At 41.9% G+C, this 21,509-nt stretch overlaps 1 protein-coding gene across 1 annotated transcript in view; it reads left to right on the forward strand.

Annotated features, from left to right (window-relative positions):
• arhgap20 (Rho GTPase activating protein 20) overlaps window positions 1-20,881 on the forward strand; it is a gene marked incomplete at its 3' end in the record, with an annotated part of 22,828 nt that extends 1,947 nt beyond the window's left edge. The window contains exons 2-13 of the mRNA XM_023403282.2: window positions 1,698-1,783; window positions 9,481-9,657; window positions 10,984-11,133; window positions 11,828-11,869; window positions 12,327-12,411; window positions 12,585-12,662; window positions 13,209-13,275; window positions 13,853-14,062; window positions 18,131-18,321; window positions 18,967-19,131; window positions 20,073-20,182; window positions 20,692-20,881. Coding sequence (XP_023259050.1) covers window positions 1,698-1,783; window positions 9,481-9,657; window positions 10,984-11,133; window positions 11,828-11,869; window positions 12,327-12,411; window positions 12,585-12,662; window positions 13,209-13,275; window positions 13,853-14,062; window positions 18,131-18,321; window positions 18,967-19,131; window positions 20,073-20,182; window positions 20,692-20,881 — 1,551 coding nt within the window. The remainder of the gene's footprint in view (window positions 1-1,697; window positions 1,784-9,480; window positions 9,658-10,983; window positions 11,134-11,827; window positions 11,870-12,326; window positions 12,412-12,584; window positions 12,663-13,208; window positions 13,276-13,852; window positions 14,063-18,130; window positions 18,322-18,966; window positions 19,132-20,072; window positions 20,183-20,691) is intronic.
• Between the last annotated feature and the right edge of the window lie 628 nt (window positions 20,882-21,509).

Below are 21,509 nucleotides of genomic sequence, written 5' to 3' on the forward strand. Positions count from 1 at the left end.
TTTTTTTTTTAGGCCCCCCCCCCCCCCCGTTATTCTTCTATTTTTTTGGTGAGCAGCTGCTGCAGCTTTGTCCTGGTTTGGAAAAGTCCTGCGCTCTGCTCACCTTTGGGCAGTTGTGAGAAATGAGCTGTCGGCCGGAGCTCCGCTTTATCAAACGCTCAGAATGTAGAGTTTCACTCACGCAGTTGTTGTTATTGAGATGTTTGTGTCAAAATGTTGAGGTTTCATATCGAGCTGTACTTGACATGCATGACATGAAAAGGCATAACTTGTATGTATCCTGTATGTGGTGTAGCAGTGTTCACACTGCAGAGTTATCTGAAGCGATAACACTGGTGTTTTTTTTGTTTTTTTTTAAGTGAGTGCCTTTCAGTCCAGGCTTCCTCTTTTGGCTTCTGCAGACAATCAGCATAATTTGACACATCAGGGCTCCATTTCTTTTTTTAATTTTTTTTTTCTCACATGAAGCTTTGTTGTTTGATCACACCATGAGGGGTGTTTTCATATCAGAGCACTGTCAGCCGCCTAACACCTGCAGGCAGAATCAACATGACATTTTATGAATGTTACTGTCACACTTCATGCCTGATTTCACTAACTTTTTAAAAAAAAAACTAAAGTGTGCAACAAACAAAAGCCTGTTACTGGTTGAAAATTGCTGACTTTCTAACATAAAACTAATGAAACCTCAACTGTATTTTTCTCTTCTGACTGTAAAGCCAGTTAAAAGTCAAATAAAATGTGGTGAGATAGTTGTCAGGGCAGTTTCGTAGCTGTGTGATAAATCGATGCATGTGTACACGTGTGTGCTTTTTCTTCGATGTGTGGTTATTTTATTTTTATTTTCTAAAACTTTTTTTCAGCCACTGTGACGTCTCTTTGGAAAAAAAATGAAAAGTTGATGCATCTTTCTTTTGTCCAAACACTGCGTCTCGTGTCCCATGGCGTTACATTTTATGCAGTGTTTGCCATTTCCTCCTTGAACAGCTCAGTAGGAGAGGAATGTTACCCATAAGTCACTGCAAAAAAGAGTTCAGGAAGCAAAGTCTTATTTCATTTCTGTCACTACTTTTGATTTTTTGGGGGGTTTTTCTCCAGATTGAATGAAAGTAGTGTATGCTTGGGTGGGGGTGGGGTGCTGGTGTTTGGGGGGGGGTGGCTGCATGTTTATGACTCACGTGGTTTTGGTATGTTGTAAATAGATTAAGTTTTAATTGAAATAGCTGCGGCGGCCACACGGATGCCTGTCATACTTGTGTGAGGGAGTCTGCAATTTATCATGTTACAGTGAGAGTAGATGAGGGATCATAAACTTTGTGCAACTGCCAGACGACACATTTCTCCACTTTAGTCTCCCTCTGTCACTTGTTTTTTTCCGTCTGACTCCATCTTTAACCATTCAGCTCACTTCCTCTTTTCCCTCTTTGCTATCGTCACTTCTGCTTTCATTTCAACACACACACACACACACACACACACACACACACACACACACACACAGGAGTTTGGTATGTTTCCCTGTCTGCCTACATTTCCTGCAAGTTTCAGGAGGTGCTGGCTGTGTGCTCTCCTTCTCCTTTACTATGTTATTTGTCATGGGATGCCAAATGGTGCACAACCATCACCTCCAGTCAGCGTTTGCATTGACCCATCTCCTCTCTCTCCCTCTCTCTCTCTCTCTCTCTCTGACTGTGTAGAAGATGAAGACCTTGGCCCAAAGACGACAGTCAGCTCCCTCGCTGGTCATCAGCAAAGCACTTACCAGATCGAGAAGCACATCCAGGTATGAGCTCAGACACGCTCACACACACACACACACACACACACACACACACACACACACACACACACGACCTGCTTCAATAATAAAGAGCTGCTGTGGCGCTGACATCATTGTTGGCCTGGAGTTTCTCAATGGAGCAATGACTCCTCTCGGGAGCCAGTGGCAGCTGCAGCAGAAACATCACTGAAGGAGAGTTCAAACCCGCCGTACGGGTTTTACTACATACTTAAAGGAGGTGATAAGGAAGAAATTAGAAAAGAAAAAAAGTGAAGCTGCAGGTCAAGTAGAGTATAAAATCTGGATGAAGAAAGTGGTTTTTCCTCCCACATTGCCTTAAATTTGTCTCACACATCAGAAACAAGACGGTGGCCCTCCTGACTCATTCACGACTTAGAGGGGGGTCGGACTTCTCCCAGAGCTATCAGGATTTTCATCACCCTTGCCCACAGTCACACAAATCCCTTCCTTTTCCTTTAACAGGGTGGGAAATAAGCCATTACAAACCCCTAGGGGAAAGCGTTTATTTACTAGAAACCTTGTTTGTCTAATGTTTAACTCTTTGATTCTTTAAAAAAGAATCGGCTTGAAGTCAAATCAGGGTTTAAGGCTTTAAAATCTTGGTTATTATGGCATCATATTGTCTCCATTGAGCAAGTGTGCTGTGGTGCAACCGTCTGACACGTTTGTGATGTGTGTGCATGCTAGTGGCAGTTTTTAGTGGCTGCAGAGGTACATCAGGCAGAACTGTGAAACTGGACCATTTAGGCCAGTGCTGAGGGGAACTCTCCACACTGGTAAATGGGTCAGTGCTCTTAGGGTTGTGTGTGTGTGTGTGTGTGTGTGTGTGTGTGTGTGTGTGTGTGTGTGTGTGTGTGTCCTACAAGTCTCAGGAGGTATGGAGCCAGGGCTTGACACTTTCAGCTGTCACCCTTAACCTTTGACCTCTCATCAGGAGGTGTACGGGCCAGTGGGGGTCATCAGGGGTCAACACCTCTCATGTCAGTGAGTGTGCGAGGTGTTCATTAATGTGCGGATGTGTGTGTGCAGGGGGTGCTACCAGGGGAGCGATGTGAAGTCGCAGCGGTCAGGTGACTCACAGTGGGTGAAGGTGAAAGATCATGGTGGTGATTATTGTGAATTTCTCTCAGGAACTGTCATTTATTTCCATATTTTTAAGAAGATTATTGTTGTTTCTGATCTTTCTCTGTTTTCTTTTTTTTTTATATAAGTTTGTTTTTGGTTTGTAAAATCTTTTCAAACCATTTGGTAACTGTTGTATAAAAACTCTAAACCCCTAAAGCGCTATTAATACAGTTTAAATGGATCAGTTCTGCCAACAATACTTGGCAGTGACTTACTCATTACTGCATCACCCCTGAGCTCTTTATCCAAACACATCACACTGGCTCAGGTGTTATTACAGAGGAAGGAAAGTAACTGCTGTATTTGCCATTCTTACTTTTCTCTAACTGAGCAGCTCTTTAGTTGTGAGTATTTTCTACAATCACAATGTAGGCCCTTGAAAAAGCATTGTCCTGTTAAATCACTGCGTAGAGCAAGTGGTGAATCCAATACTTAACATTATATTATATAATAAAGTGTTATTTGTTTTTATTTTTATCTTTGTTCCACTTTTAGCTTTCAGTGAATGAACAGGGTCATAAATGTTTGTTCACTTGTTCACCATATAATAGCTGCTTGGATAAAACCAAGTCTAGAAGCAAAAAATTACTCTTAGCTCTTAATGACTTCGACCACCTGTTGCCGTGGAGATTAAATTCATTTTAATTTTAGAAGAGTTAGTTTTATTTATTTTACAGCTTTTATATCCAAGGTGACTCTGTCTTTTGTTCTCTCTGTCTTGCCTTTCCCATCAGGCCTGGAGGAACTGAAAGGCTCTTTGGCCTTGAGCTCAGTCACTTACATCACCTCCACACACACACACACACACACACACACACACACACATGCATACATACCCACACTGCTGCACCTCATCCAGAAGTATAACCTCATCTCTCAGCCGGCAGCCTCACAGTTCAGGGTATTAAGGGGTTCAGGCTGGAGTATAAGTCCCCTTCCGCTCAGGCAGTGAAATCTATACTGGAGGGAGGAAGGTGGCTGTACCCTAAAGCATAAAAACATATGATTGGCTGACAGCCTTGAGCTCACGCTCCTACTCACCCTCAGCCACAGTGGCACCACAAAGACACACACACACACACACACAAATCCAAAAACCACCTGACAGAAAACACACACATACATATGTTTAATTCACTCAATGTACACACACCCCAACAACCTCTCTGTTAATTCTTCTTGCACCCAATAGACAGATGCATGTTTGTATTAATATATTTCTCAGGATGTCACTGTATTTATTTAACCTTACTTCTAATCTCCACCCGAAACTTGAGCCCTAATTTGCAGTAAGCGTTTGGAAAAAGAGAGAAAGTGTCCTCTAAGTTTGTGTGATTTCTGCTTTCTGATTATTATTTTTTTTTCTCTCTGGTTGTTTGAGGACAGTTGGGCCCACAAAATGACAAATACATGAACACACACTCACTCACACATCATGCAAAAGACATTTCCTGGTTTTAATAATGAGCTCTGCTAAGGATATCATGGTCGATAGCCGCCGGCCACTTCTCCTTTACTGGCTGAAAAAAAAAGGGAAGCGTTTCAGTATTCTGACCTCACCCGCTGCACATGGGTATGTATTTCCTCTGGTTATATGGAGAGCGCTGTGTGTCGGCGAGCGATGACATTATAGTTTGCCTATGGAAATGATCTGGCGCAGCTCAAGTCAGGTCAGGGTTGAGGTGAGTCAAGTGGAAACAGTAAAGAGACAGAGGGTGAAAAGGACAGGAAGCAGTAAGCATGATTTTAAATGTGTGGTGTTATTCGTGTTTCTTCGCCACAGATCACTTGTTCATCTTAATGGCTGGAGGCTGCCGGGGGGTATTTTAATATAAACAGTGGATCAAATGAGGTGTTTAATGTGAAAGGCGTCGCTTGCAGTGAAAAACCTGCAGAGAATTACCACCCAATCCTGCAGGTCCGCCTGCTTTTTAGCCTCTTTTAACTCAATGTTTTGGTTTTCTGATGCACAAATAACCGCTCTTATAAACCTTATTTCCGGTAACAGCAAGCACCTTTTTAATAAATGTGAATAAATCTTTTTTTCAATATAAAACAGCTTCAAAGAAGAGAAAAATATAGGTTAAAGTCAAACCATCAGCAATAAAATTACCTTAATTATCCAATTATGAAGAATGGGCCATTGTTCTCTCATTGTTTCTTTTCCAAGAAAAAACAAATATAAATACAAAAATGTTTAGTTATAGATATATTTGGAGAGTAATTCAGAAGTGTATCCCATGTGTCAAGTCTTTATTCTCATGTTCACTGCAGTTTTGTTGCAGTGATGAACAAAAGCTGCCACTGTGGATGTAGTAGATGGTACAGACATCTTCTTTAATCTGCATGTTAACAGACACACTCTCTCTTTCTGCCTCTCTCACACACACACACACATTGAGCTGTCAGTTGTCGCTTGTCTGGACAGCCTTTGTCTGGGAGAAAGAGGTCAAACTACTGGTGATGCAATCATCCCGATGCAGAGACACACACGGACAAGTTCAGACACACACACACACACACACACACACACACACCCTCTGACTTTCTATACACAAATTCCTATAAAGATACACATAGTCACGTATGCACACACATCTTCAGTAAATCATCACCACTTCTGTCGCTCTCTTCTCGGGTTGATGCCATAAAAACATTAAACATGAACGAGTCAGAGTTTAACCTGGAAACCAGACCAATCAGAGCGCTCATGCTTATTTGCTCTTGCAGATGGGCGTGGCAAGATGGCTGCCGCTGATGTGTAGATCTCTGTTGAATCTGGACGGTATATTTCCTCCAAAAGAAGAAGAAACAACTGCATTCACAGCGTCTGTTGATAAGACAGATGTGTTTGCAGAGAAACTGACAGGATTGGGTAAAAGTTGAATTTACCAACTCTGTGCTACATTACACGTTTCATTGTTCTGATTGGTCGTAGGTCTCTCCAGTTGCATCCAAAGGAAGTTTAAATGGCAACCGTTGATAACGCCTCTTGGAAATTGAAAATGAACTGAGACGCCAGGTTGATCAGATTTGCTATAAAAAAAAACAAAAAACGATGATGATGATACGGACAATATGGCGTCCAAATTGACACACACATGGACACACACACAGGGTCACTTGCAGGGTTATTAATAAAGCTGAACAGATGGACAGAGTTATATAAGTGTCATGGCTGCCCGGAGGGAGTCCGTCTGCTCAGTCAGGGTCGACCATTTGACAGCTGAGGTGACGTCACGCTGTTGCACAGTGACGGTGTTGCCGGTCACTGTGGAGTAGTGCTGTGGATAAGAGATGTAAAAATTCAAGTCATGCTAATGAAGCAGTTATTTAAGCTATTAGGTTTAGTAAGGTCTTGGTATTTGGTATTTTTTTAATAGATTAAACTTAATAGCTTAATTGAATGAGAGAGAAAGAGAACAAATGAGTTGGATAAGTGATGTAGGAGAGATAGAAGAAGAAGAAAGTGAGGTGGGATGATGGACACATTGGCAAAGTAAAAGAACGGAGAAGAAGGAAAAAATCAACAGCGAGAGAGAGGAGAAAGTTACAGCTGTTTGTCCAGCTGTTGTCCTCAGGGTGTATAGTACTTACACCTGTTGGAATCCCAGCCTCCAGGATTTAAGTACTGAGTGAATCAAATGTGCTTTCATATTGTTTTTGTTTTTTTTTTGTCTATGTTATGACTCAACTCCTAATGGACTGTCTAAAGACAGAAAGCTCTCTTAGGCAAATTTGTCTTATCAAATCCCACTTTGTGTTTCATGATGATAAGATGTAAAAACCTTCATAAACACATCTCGCCCGGTGCTGCTGAGATATTCACGCTGGGACATTGTGACATTAGTATGCGGTGATGTGCGCCTCTTTGTACATCGGCCCCTTATTGTGTTGCAAAAAGTCAACAGTTCTCCCCACAGAGCCGTGCCTTCACAAAGGTGGCCATGTATGTGCGGGCAGGCCGAGCACTCAATTTATCAACATCACATGACGTACAATGGAGCCATTAACTGCTCATCAATCAGATTTCAAAGGACGGCCGGCTCAGCTGTCAATCTCACATTCAGGAGGGAGGGATGTGTGGTGAATACGGAAGATGTTGTCTTTTTTGGGGCAGCGAGATGTGAAAGGGGCTTTACAGGAAGGTTTGTCCATATGCATAAGTGTGTGTGTGTGTGTGTGTGTGTGTGTGTGTGTGTGTGTGTGTGTGTGTGTGTGTGTGTGTGTGTGGGCTGACAGGACCATTTCCCGGATCTGCTTTGACAATAAGAACAGACGAGGATGTATGCAGTTGATAAGCTCAATGGGAATTGAATTGAAAATCCCATTGCAACTTAATCAAGAAGCCCAAAAAAATCTCCCCTGCAGCGGTGTTTCACCCCGGCTGACACAGCTTTGAAGCTGGGTGACTGTGTCAAGGACAGAGAAGACTCATTTTTAACTTTATTACTTCTTTGCAGAAGAAATTTAAACAAAGGGAAAGGGTGAAATATTGAGGCATATCACAGAATGACATCGAGCTGGAGGAGCTGACAGCAAAAATGAAGATTTACATGCGTTAGCCTCTTATCTCCCTGACAAAGTAAGAAAGAAATGCTTGATTTAGAGAAGTGGAATGGTGCATGAGTTATGTAAATGTTTTCTAATCGGGGTGAAATCATTTCACAGTGTTACACATGGAAAGTATTTCCAGAAACAATAGCTGATTGTTTTGCAACTGTCAGTTCTGTACGTAACTGTTAAAGTAGCATGTTTTCATGTGTTTGATACAGTAAGTAAAAAAACTAAACAAAAGCAAAAACAAAAAAGCAGAAAGAAAAGGACATATTTTCTTTACTCTTCGTATCCCGCCAACCCTCAATGCTTAATTGCCTACATTCATGCCTTTTAATTGAATTCACTCAGCCGCCTTTGGATTTATTTTTGGAGGGCGCACAAAGACGGATGAAAAAGGGAAGCACTCCAGCGCAGTCGTCTGTTCTTCGTTAATTAATTACGTAACTGATCACTTACGCAATGTAGCTGGAAGGATTTTGGTGTATGAGAGAATTCAAGCTTCTCTGTCCTCCCTGTAAGGCTTGGACTACTTCTTGGCGCTTTGTTGAAGGGGCTTACCAACAGAAGCGTGTGTGTGTGTGTGTGTGTGTGTGTGTGTGTGTGTGTGTGTGTGTGTGTGTGTGTGTGTGTGTGTGTAGTCCTCAAGGATGTGCATTTGTAAGAAGAGGTAGAAACTATGTTAAGAAGTGGGTGTGTGCATGCGTGAGAGGGCAAGAGAGAGTGTGTGCATGTTTGTGTACAAAAAAGAGACACAGAAAGGCAGAGACGGAGATAGAAAATGTGTATATGTGTGAGTAAGTGGCGATGTAGGTCTTTTATCTAGTGGTGGAGGGTAAACAGGAAAGGATGGAGCTCTCAAACGATTTCCTCTTCCTCCAAAAATTCCCCACTGTTTAGATCTGTCCATCAGTGGCGCATATTGACAGCAGAGAAACGGATAAAAGAAAGACAATTTTATTTAAAATGAAAGTATTTCTGTAACTCGCAAGCAAGTATTCTTAAAGAACTTTTACAAAGAGTTTTCATGAAGTGATTTATTGAAAGAAGAAAAGGAAAAGACAAAAGAGACAGACCAGAGGTTTCTGGATGAACGATTCATTGCAAAATGAAATGACAGTCAGTCACTATTTACCCCATGTTTAACAGTAGAGGTCCCATTGATGCTGGCAGGAGCCTCTCTCAGCCTTTTCTGACTATTCGTCTTTGTGCAGCTCCAAACAATGTCAGACAGATTTTTTTCCAACCAGCTTATGCAACATAACACATGATTTGTAGCCAAACGATCGCACTGCGGGTCCAAAAGTCCAATATTTATTTTACTGACAGTGCTTGATTATGTGTGTGGCAGCAACTGTGAGGAATCAGTAAAGAGAAAATGCAGTAAATAATGAGGTAAATATTCCACTGTTGGACTTTAACGAGGCTGTACGAGCTGTTTGGACACTAGTCTTTTCGCAGCCTCTTCCAAGTTTGGTTCACGGCAACATGGGCCTCATGTGTTTTAGTTACATGTTTGCTGCTCTATCGTTATTCTGCGCTCTGGAGTTGCGGAAAATCCCCTAGTGCAAATTCAGCACAGTTAAAACCCTGGATTAAAGGAGAGTATACAGTATGACTCTCCCCACATCAAATGTGTGTGTTTGTATGTGTATGAGTATATTGTGTTCAGCTGTGATTTTGTTATATTTAAATTATATCCTATTTAGCTGATGCACCTTTTGTATTTTAGTCTTGAAGCTTGAAAAGAGAGATCTCCCTGAAAATGCATAGTTTTACAGCATGTATGGTGCTCAGTGCTTTGCTCAGTGGTAGTTTTACAGTAGCTGTTGAGGGAAGTGAAGAGAGTTTGAGTCCAACCACAGCCAATGTTGGGGTTCAAAACCTATTCAGAGAAATGCTAACATTCAAACTCATCCAAACCACAAATTTGTCCTTTGGGGATCAATAGAGTATTTGATGCTGTTTGTGTGTTTGTCTCGGGTTTGTCCCCCTAGGGAAAGCTGCCTGACGCCAGTCAGCCCAGAGTCATGTCCCCTTGTCCAGGCCTTCCTGGCCGAGTGTCCAGGCCGCCTGTTCCTGGGTCACGCCCAGACGCAGCTAAAGACAGGCCTGCAGACACAGGAGAGACACCTCTTCCTCTTCACGGACACACTGCTCGTCGCCAAGGCCAAGTAAGTTTCCCTCTGTGATTTGTGAAATGACAGAGAGAGTACGTGAGTGTGTGTTTATGTGGCTGTGTGAGTGAGATGTAAAATGGAAACAAAGAGACATAAACAGGAAAAAATAGTAAAACAAATTTGAGACACCAAGAAGCAACATTTCATCTGCTCCCATTTTTTACTCTAACACTGATATCAAACAATAAACTGTTGAGGATGGAGCTGCATCTTTCCCTCCACTCTCCTTCCCTCACTGCTCCGCTTCTTTCACTTCTCTCTCCCTCATTTTTCCCCAGTATGTAATTATTTCCCAACCAATTAAATCCATATGAAGCCTGGCTCAGATCAAAGCCACACTGGCCTGCCTTGGGTCTACAGTACGGGGCTCCCCACCCACAAACTACACCACACACACACACACACACATTCAAAAATAGAAACTTAAAGTGCACACTGATGTTTTTGAAGTCCACACACACACACACACACACACACACACACACACACATATACATGCACTAATGCACACACATAAACACATAGGCATGTAGAGACGGAAACAGACTTCAGCTCTGTGTACTTAAGTATTTACTGTACATACACACCCCTCAGTTCAGACACAGCAGGACCTCTGTGGTCTGTCCCGGGAGTCATGTGCCAGTGGGTGGAGCTGACCCTTCCAGCACAGAAAGTATACGCTATAATTGGCTTTATTACATTGTGGCTGAACTCAGGGTGAGTTAGAGGAATGTGTGTTGGCATGTGCGTGTTTAAAATAAAGAGATGGAGAAGAGGTTAGTTTGTGCGTATGTGCATTTGTGTAGCTTTATATCCGTGTAATAGCAGGGAGAGGATGTGTGCATTCCACATGTGTGCATGAGTTTTCTCCTCTGTAATCACAGATGTAGTGGTGCATAAATACACTTGTGCCTGTGTTTAACCTCTGAAAACAGCCCAATCTTTTTTGTAAGATTGCCATATGTCAGAGGTTTATGGAAATATGTTATTTGACAAAAACTGATTCAGATTCAAACTAAAGGGGCTCTAAGTAAGTTCCCTGTGGAACTCCTTGATAAAGGAGGACTCAATTTTTCAGTTTTTCACACACAAATATTTCCGGAAGCCATTTTTGAAGAATGTATTTGCTGCGGAGTCTAAAGCTGAAATGACAAGTCAGTTAATTGGTTTGCAGAGGAAATGAATATATTTCAACTTCTCAAATGTGAAGATTTTTTGTTTTCTTTTTTTTTTAATGTTTTATACTGTTAATTTAGCAATTTGGCAATCACATTGGGACATGTGAAGCATGTGTAGCACACTGTTTTATTTTTTTTACAGGTCTCCCACTCATTTCAAAGTGAAGGCCCAAGTCCGAGTGTGTGAGATGTGGACCGCCAACTGGATGGAAGAGGTGTGTGAAGGAAGCACCAACCCAGAGAGGAGCTTTGTCATGGGCTGGCCCACCTGCAACTGTGTGGCCACCTTCAGGTACACACACACACACACACACACACACACACACACACACACACACACACACTCTCACACACGCACACACTCACACTCTCACAGTACAGCAAGAGCAAATTTTTCACATTCAAGAAGAAGAATGTCTGGAAAATGAGCCATAGTTTTATTTTTTCTAGATTATCTTTAATTTAATCAAACAAGAGCAAAATGTAATTTCATTTCCTCTTACATAACTTCGCTGACAGTTGCATGATATTTATCCATCCCAAGCATGCAAAATACATCTCTAAAATGTCTCTCTGAGTCACTCACTATACTTCTGAAAGAGTACACTGAGTTCTGAGGTTCAGATGTACATCACAGACGGGAACTAAAAACACTGAACACGCAACCACAAAATCCATAAACCCTTAAGTCAGTCGTAAAGCCACTGAACCCACCAACATTAAGGCTGGAGTAGATAACACACATGCACAGCAGGAACAAACATGCAAATACATTTGCATATAATGTGCTGTACATTTGCACCTGCCTCCGTGGCGCAAACTCACACCCACCCGTTACAATTTCAATCAGAAAGATTCCAGTCATGTCCTGGGGTGAAGGCTGTGGTTTTTATCTAACTGGAGTTACATAACAGAGAAAAACAGACAACTGCGTTTAACACGATTTCCTCTGATTATGTTGTGTCGCTCTGTTTACTTCTCTTCAGCTCCGAGGAGCACAAGGACAAATGGTTGGTGCTCATCAAAAGGTAAATGCTTGGTTAAACCTTCTAATACTTTGTTTGCAGTGGTTCGTTTTAGTCTTTTTAGCCCAAAGTTTATTTTGCAAATCAAATTTCCCTTACAGGGCATAAAAGATTAGATTTGGATGTAACAGAAGTGGTTAACAGAAGCCATCTCAAAGTGAATTAGAGTTATCACATTGTGAATTCATAGAAATCAAGTGGCCTGACGAAGGTTATAAGATCTGAACGCCTACGATACAGTCAAGCTAATGCATATACTATATTTACAGCTAAGATTAATTTGGCATAAATATCATATATATATATATATATATATATATATATATATATATATATATATATATACACACAGTATATCACATATCACAGTACTGGACTGGCCAAATGAACTTAACTTATATTCAAATGCTCTTTTTATTTTAACGCTGACTTCCTTCCTTTGTTTTTCCCCCACACTCAGTCGGATAATTGAGGGAAAAGAGAAGGATGACCCCAAGACCATTCCACTCAAGATATTTGCAAAGGATATTGGAAACTGTGCATATGTAAGCTTCTCCTCTTTCCCTCTGTATTGCTTCTGTCAGCACAGAAATGAATATTGTCTGATCGCCTGGTCTGTCCTTAAGTGGGTAATTAATGACATCGGCAGCAGTGCTATCATTTATTAGCACACAAATGGCTACATATTTCCGTAATGTCTCCAAAATGTTTCCACCAGGCCAAGACGCTCGCGGTCAGCAACACTGACAGCACCACTGATGTCATCCGCATGGCTCTGCTGCAGTTCGGCATATCGGTGAGTAACCAAAGACCGCTGTTGATGCTCAGCTTAATATCCAGTGACTGTACTTTGAAGTGATGTTAAAAACAGTTTCAGGCGAATCAGTGATGTGGAAAAAATAGCCTCTACTGTAACTTTCCAGTCTGGACTTTAGAAATAAGGTCTGTTAAACATCTGGCTGAGAGTATCAATACTAGACTGTCTGAAAAAAGGATTTCCAGCGTGTGAAGCATGTATACACAGTAGTGTGATGTGACACTTTTTCCCAAGATTTGTAATGTTTTAGAACATTTTGTAGAATAGCATTTATTTAAATGTGGCCATATATAAATAAACATAGCAAGTTTAACATTTAAAAAATTCAAATTAACATATAAATGAGTAATTTTATAGAATAGCACAAACATTTGTTTTAAAATGAAGCTCTACAGTGTTTGTGGAGCTTTCTGTTCACTGCAGATGTGCATTTATGAAGATACCTTGAAAAGTAAAAGCAACAAAATCTTTAATGTAGATGTTAAAATAGATTTGTTTAGCCAGATTTGCCTTTTCTCTGTCTAGGGTTGCGTCAAAGACCACCGGTTGTGGGTGAGCTCCAGCAAGGACGACCCTCCATACCCTCTCATTGGTGAGCCCACCTGTTGTAGACATTACTTTGTAAAACCTTCTTGATAAAACACAACCAGAAAAAAAGTGAGCGATTTAAAAAGAAAGAAATCGACTCTTTTTCCTTTCAAGATGCTCTTATGAAAACCGAATTCATCTTCACTCATGGTGCGGTTTAACATTTAGGAAAACACATGTATGTTCATTAAAGTCTAACAAAAAACATCCTGTCTCATCCCTCCCACAACGAATATTTTGGCTGAACAGGCAGTTCTAATTCAGAGAATAACCATACTGGGGGGTCACTACTGAACAAACAGAAGTGGTGCGCCAAAAACTCAACATCTGGGAGCGTTTCAGAGCAGTTAGTTTTGTGACACAGCGGTATTTCAGTGACATTTTGTTACCATAATCTTTTGTTCTGTAGTTCACACTGAATTCCTAACATCCCAAATCCAGATTAGTGATTTGTCATTGCACAACGCTAGTTCTGCCCTAATTTGGATCAGATTTTTTACTTTGGCTCCATGTGACATGCACAGACCGTGCGCATACCAGACCCTTCCCCTCTAACCTCTGGGCCCTGACCTCTCATTCAGGCCACGAGTTTCCCTTTAGCATCAAGATGAGCCACATTCGGGACGGCGGGAGCAGTGGTGGAGGACTAGCAGGAGGAGTAGGGAGGGATCCAACGAGCCCCACAGACTGTCCAGGGGTGCTGCTGCTGGACCAGTGTCTCCCTCCGGACACTCAGTGCCAGTTCATCCTCAAACCCAGCAAGGTTGCCCCAGGACAGGCTCAACTTATAGGTAAGACCGATGATGACGTTTTGGGGAGTCATGACACATTTTCCAGAACAAAAGTGTATTTCAGAATCATATATATATGTGGGCGACTTTAAAACCAAGAAATTCTGCAGCATGTTCACGTTAATATCAGTGAACCGTCTCTGACGCTATCTGGCCAAGGGAAGCCAACATGCTGTTATTTAATTTTATTTTTTGGGTCTAATTTGGATAAAAACACATTTTTTCTGTGAAGAAAATGAGCAAAACTGCTTCCAAACTGAAAACTTTAAAAGTTAATCTCCTTATTTTTATTTCATTTTATTTTATTTATAACCGGTGTGTCTGAAAAATATGAGTTTTTTCCTCAATATGACAGTTGTGGTTTCCAAGTAGATGGTTGGTCAGTGTCAAGAATCCATCCATAAATCTAGCTCTGTGAAACCACGGGAAGAAGTATGAGGATACAGAAGTATTAATGCAGAACAGAAAGTACCTCCTCAGAATTTGTTTTTCTTACATAAACCATTTCACTTTGTTTGTGCTGGTTTTCGACACTCAGAGGCGTACAGTCGTGTTGTTGGTTCTGAGTATGAATCAATAGTCGAACAAGAAGAAAAGGAGTCATCGAGAACGGTGGGAAAGGAGATTTTAGCGGACAAGGGGTTACAGCAGGGGTTAGGACAGATGCAGTGTCAGAATAAGAAAAACATCAGCCAGACAAAGGGGAAGAAACCCCAGAAGGGACGGATGAGTGTGAGAATAGGAAGATGGAAAGTGAAAAGAGGTGACACAGCTATTGAGTAAGTCTGAAGGTCAGTGGAGGTGAAGGAAAAAGAAACAACAGACTACAACAGATAGTGAAAGAGGAATTTACAGAGGGGCAGACTGAAAAGGGCACCTCAAAAATTAGAGGGGCAGAAAAAAGGAGGTGGAGGAGAAATAAAAACAAGAGGACGGAAGACAGGAGCGAGGACGAGCTGCGGATGCAGAGAGCGGGATGGAAAAAGGACGAGATGAGTTTTAAAGGAAAACAAGTTGAGAAGAAAAAGTGTGTTTTCCAGTCAAAGAGGCTCCAGTTTGCCAACCACAAGCTTCGCCTCAGATTCCTTTGCTCAAGCATAACAGCATCTTACATAATCACTCCATACCAGCCGGACCGCCATCGAGGCTTAATCGCTCACACCCAAACCCGAAAGCTAATGAACGCGTGTGTGTGTGTGTGTGTGTGTGTGTGTGTGTGTGTGTGTGTGCATTGAGGGAAGTCCAGATAGAAGCCCCCTTTTCAGGTGTTTATTCTTCAACACTCCTAATAGTGTTCAATAGTTGAGGCTATCATCACATTTTAACTGGTACCAAAAAAAATATAGGGATTCAGTACCCAGGCCTGCTCACAGCCCATAATTATGCCAGATATTCAAAATAAAGATGGTGCATACTCACTCGTGGCAAGAAGTCTATTCTCTTCCTATTCCATTAGCCATAAAACTATCTTGTCCGTCCCTGGAAGATGTCAAAAGTCTCCCTGTTCTCACATCCCACGGAGCCTGATCACCAGCAGACGTCCAGGTGGTTCATCCTCTGGATGGAAGTTTTAATTTATTAAGTCAGGTCAATGTGGAAGAATCTAAGAGAATCTATCAAAGTTGGTTTCATGCATAGGAAAAGGAACTACTTTACTTATTTTGGTTGTGTAAAAATATCAAGAAGTAAGGTACTGACAGCCCAAACAAAGTTTTCTGATGTGGCGTTAAAGTGGCAGGTAAAACAACTGCTTGGTTAAAGGAGCTATTTGTAAGTTTTGCTATTGTTACATAGCCAATGTTAGCATTAACAGCTGTTTACGTACCAGTCTTTCCAAGAGCTTCAGCCATCGTTGGGTTTACAAGACAAGAGTTCAAGATAAATCCTCTGAGCAGCGCCACTTCTTCAGGGCAGCCCGAAGAATGACGAGATGGTCCGACAGGGCCAGGGCTAGCTAGCTGGTTAACATGCTAACCTCAGTCTAAGAAAAGAAGTAATAGAAATAGAAGCAAAACACGAAAGCTCTCGACAAGTGAAGGAATGAAGTTTGATGCTGAACTCGTAACGTTTCTTCTAGACTGGTAAGTAAACAGCTTTTAATGCTAACGATGACTATGTAGTGATAGCAAAACTTCCTTATAGCTCCTTTAAGTTTAGATAAAGGAACCGGTTTTGGTTAAAACAAGAACGACTTGGTAAAGGTTAAGAAGAGAAAGCAACATTGACCTGATTGTAGTAAGACTCGGCTAAACTAGTCGTGCCTGGTCTTGTGTTTTATTGCCCATGAGGAGAAATACTCCATGTAGCACCTGTTTTGTAACACGCCAGCAGAAGGTTACTGTAGCATGACAGACATTGCCCACCCAGTTGACAAGCAGTCTGTCTCTGTCTCCTCATTCCTCCTCTCTGAAACTATTCCCTGACTGCTGTAATGATGTAACGCCTGATTTACAGCGAGGTGATGTTTTTTCAGCGATGGCGAGGCCTGCTGAGAGGTGCCAGAGCACACCAGTAATTCTGTTACGGCTGAACTTTGTTCCAGAGTGTATTAGGGCATGACGCCACGGCAGATTGTTAAATAATGGATTCTGTGTGAGGCATGCCACATATTTTTTTGGGCCCTGTTTGGTGCTGCTGGGTCCTCCACCCACTGAAAGAATCCTCCATTTGTTGGGAGAGAATATCTAAGGGTGGGACCCTTAGATACAAATCACAGTTGCTTAATAACATCAATGTTATCATTTCACGAATGTTGGCAAATCAACGTTGCTAGAGTTACGTTATAATACGGCGGATTTACTGCAGTACTAAATTTACAGATGTCGCTTGCTTATATAGATATTTTAGATTAGATGAAATCCAGAATAGTGCTGCAATTAAAGATTATTTTTATTATCAATTCATGGATTGGTGACATTTTCAAATTGCTTCTTTTATCCGATCAACATTCCCAAAACCCAGAGATATATTTTACAATAATTGAAAACAAGCAAGAAATCATATTTAAGACACTGAAACCAGCAAATGTTTGGTATTTTGCTTAATGAATAACCTTAATAACTATCAATTACCATACTGTCAATCAATTTTCTGTCCAACAACTAATCAATTAATTGGCTGGTTGTGTTCAGCTCTACTTCTTTACAGGTATTTGTACTAGAACTAGAAAGTTGCAGCAGCGTCTTTAAAGTTGGTCCTTTATTTTCTATGGCAACCATAGGCTTGAATGGCGTCTCTCCTTTTGTTGGGTTTAAGTCATTTTTTTTAAACGATAAATATTTGCTGTACATTCCCATCAACATGTCTGCAGAACGTCACTGCAGAAACACGCTGAGCTGTTATGTCAGAGAGAACAGGTAGACACAGAGAAGACTCACCTGCAGACGAACACGCAAACACAAACACAACACAGGTAGACATTGATACCTGGCACCACTGAGCCCTCAACAAGGAACACACAGTCATAAGCCGTAAGACACACACAGAGGGCTCCATAGATGTCATTTCACACACACACACACACATACACACACACACACACACACACATGCACACACACGCACTGGCGCACACAGAGACACACTTCAAATTAAATGGTTCTCTGGAGCGTGAGGGCAGGTCTACATGTGTTTCTCTCAAACACTGAATCAATGGTTCTTTCTTCTTCTGCCTTTTCTGGTGTCTTTCTCTGTTTTACACTGTCCATCTTTGTCTCTATGTCTCACCCACACCTTCATCACTTTTTTTCAGGGTGTAATTATGTGGCTGAAATTTAGCAGATCAGTTCGTTTATAGTTTTTTTTGTGCAGGTCGTGCTTTTTGCCATATATATAAATTTAATTTCTTTGCCCTAAGTCTTACATTATGCTGTATACATGTGCATGACTTACCGGCTGGCTCCTTAACAAATCAGGTGTTAAGAAAATTAAAGCCATTATAACAAAAAAACAAACATTACATAAAGCATGTCACAGTTTTGCAGTGAGATGGTGACTCATTGAGCGCTGCTGGATATTGCGCGCAAACTGAAGCCACAGCTCACCTCTTCCTCTTCCGTCTTTTCCGCAGAACCTGGTCAGCAGAAGTCTTTTAAGAGGAAGAGGTCTCTGATCAACTGGCCTTTCTGGAGAGGCTCCAGCACACAGCTGGACGGCCTGCCCCTGTCCCCGACCTCGCTCTCTCCCGCTCAGGGACGGCTGTTCGGACGACCCCTGAGCTCCATCTGCTCTCCCGACCACGGCCTGCCCAAGCCTGTCATGGTGAGCCAAGTGGAGGGTCATGTACGCCAGCAGGAGGGGTCAGGACCCTGTCTGGAGGGGGTCACGGGATGATTTGGGGCTCGACAGTGTATGGTAGCTGCGGAGGGGGAAGAGGAAGTCGGTTCAGTTTTGGAGCTTTTGTTTGATATACTGCAGTGCTATCGCTGCGTACTGCTACTATAAGATCACTGCATTATGAATTAATTAATGACAGTCGACACCTGCTCATGTTTAGATTTTGGTGTATGGCTCACATAAATGGGTCAGGTTAAAGACAGAAGTAGTTGCTGGAATTACCAGAGAAGTGAAACCCCATCTGTTGCATAAGCAATTCAGACTCTACAATCTGAAAAAAAATGTTTCCTCTCCGATGATATGGTGCTGCTCCATTGTAAAAGTACGTTGAGTTCTTCTTCTTCTTTGTAAATAACGAAAACCCATTTGAGGCTGTAGGAAATAAGACAGATTCATCGCATTTGTCCTGGAGAAATTCTGATTTTAGGAAACGATGAACCCACAATAAACCAAGCAAACAGGGAATGAGGAGATCAATATACTTAATCACTGCTCCTTTCAGAATATTGATGAGAAGTTAGTATGAAGAGATTTTATGTGTGTAATCTTCCTTTTCCCTGTTCCCTCCAGGACATGTTGGTGTTCCTGTACCTGGAGGGGCCCTACACCAGGGGCGTCTTCAGGCGGTCAGCCGGGGCCAAAGCCTGCCGGGAGCTGCGGGACAGACTGGACAGTGGGACTGAGGACCCAGACATCTCGCACCAGTCCGTGTTCATCATTGCTGCTGTCCTCAAGGTAACACACACACACACACACACACACACACACACACACACACACACACACAGCCACACACAGCCACACACAGCTCTGCCCTGTCTCACTCGTTTGAAACCAGACAACAGAAAGCAGGATCGACTGATGTGCGTCCAAAGTCACATAAGTCCAGACAGGATAATCTGTCTCTGCACAGCCAGGCAGGCTGCCAGTCACACACACAAGGTGCAGCATTGTTCCACATCCAGGCCAAACAGTCGCTGCAGCAGCGGGCATCCAGGGAGCAGCTGAGGTGGTTTGGGCGGGGTTTACAAAGCTTATTCATCTTGCCTCTTTGACTTTGCTGTGCTTTACCTGTGTTCTGCACAGTGGACAAGGATAGTCCACCACCTGGGACAAAAACGATGTTATTGTTAATCAGTTAGTCCACCAACTGAAAATTAATTGATGCCTGATCCTATTAATAACTTAAGTGCAAGAACCGTAGTTAGTGTCTTTGCTCTTACTTCCTCGTTGTCTCATTCTATGCTTTTGATAGTGTGGTATTTTAATTTTTGACCTTATTATCTTGATGATGCTTTTTCTGTGAATTCCTCAAGGTGTTTCATGCACCAGATGACCAACGTTCTGTGGCACGCTGACTCAATTGTTTATTGATTTTTAATATAATATCGTTTTTCATTTTTACTAAAGTGAAAATACAAAACTTCAAGTGCAACTTTACTTTTTGAATTATTTTGAATTATATTTGCCTTTTTTTTTTTAGACTAAATGATAAACTCAGGTCTTGATTACTGAGCTCGAGCTTTTTCAAGAGAAGGCTAGAGAACAAAAAAGACAAAGTCAATCAGCTAAATTAAAATGTGTTACCAATACAAAATCATTATTCGATAAAGTAAATAGCTGTAAGACATGTTTAATTAATTGATAATTTTTCATGATATCATTTTTGCTTTCAGGACTTCCTGCGAAATATCCCGGGCAGCATGTTGTGTGTGGATCTGTACGACCAGTGGATGGATGCGATGGAGGGGGAGGGAGGGGAGGAGAGGACGCAAGCTGTCCAGAGGTAGGAACTCTCTCTTCAAATCCTAAAAATAAAAAATTATTTTAATGCCAAAATCCTGCTGTTAACGTAACAGCTGTCTCTCTCTCACAAGGACAAACACACACGCACACACACAAGTCACACAGGCTTTCATTCTGCAGACAAATTAAAGGAAAGAACTGAATAAATGACTGTTCTGGAGGCGTGCGGTGGCCCGACACCTTACTGTGGCACTTTGTTGGTTTTTCCTTTAATTGCACCCTGTTTATGTCTAGAGAGGGGAAGACGGAGGGAGAGGGCGGCATTGCTCCAGATCCAAATACAACAAACTGAATTCCTTTTGCTTAAGAAAATAAAAAACAACTAATGTGAAAGCAACAATGAAAATGTTAGTGGAAAAATTCCTGTGGAGCCTGAGATCAGCAAACATCACGGCAACACACACACTGTGAGAACAAGAACTTAGAACAAGATGTTGTTTTTTTTATGATTGCTGTAGTCATTAACCATCGTTTCCTCCACTCTCTCAGGTTGCTCCACCTCCTGCCAAGCGAGAACCTGCTTCTCCTGCGACATGTGATCGCCATACTGCACTGTATCCAAGGCAACGCCCACGACAACCAGATGAACGCCTTCAACCTGTCTGTCTGCATCGCTCCCAGCATGCTTTGGGCCCCAGCGCCGAGCACTCCCGAGATGGAGGGGGAGGGCACCAAGAAGGTGAGGAAGAACAAACATACACGCACAATATGGAGTGTTTTGGGGAACGGAGCTAATATCAATCTCAGATCTGGAAAATTGTTGTTATGTATATATATATTTATATATACATACTCGGTCAAGAAACAGTCCTGCACCTGACCCTTTCTAAAACCACAAATTTTTTATTTTACACTCTTGAATTTGTGCAGATTAAACAAACAGGATATAAGTTGAAAATCAGTGATCTTTAGAGATGCTGGCAGACAGATTCATTTACCTTCAGACAGAGCCAGGCTAGCTGCGCTAAGCTAACCGACTGCTGGCTCCAGCTTTGTGTTGAATGTACACACATGAGAGTGGTATCAATCTTCTCATCCAACACCTGGCAAGAAGGCAAATAACTGTATTTTGTAAAATTGTTGCTATAGGTGTGTGTGTGTTTGGGATGTTGGCTGCGACTGTGCACACTCTGAGGAATTTAACATTTCAGTGGAATAATAGAAGCAAACTGCTTCAGCATGAGTGCTTCATATATATATATATATATATATATGAAGCACATGTGATCAGACACACAGACGAGAGTTTGACATGTAAGAAACTGTGGTTTTTCCTGACACACACACACACACACACACACACACAC

This window comes from Seriola lalandi, unplaced genomic scaffold, assembly GCF_002814215.2.
Source record: "Seriola lalandi dorsalis isolate HSWRI2012SDOR001 ecotype SW California unplaced genomic scaffold, Sedor1 jcf7180002054104, whole genome shotgun sequence".
NCBI classification, from domain to species: domain Eukaryota; kingdom Metazoa; phylum Chordata; class Actinopteri; order Carangiformes; family Carangidae; genus Seriola; species Seriola lalandi.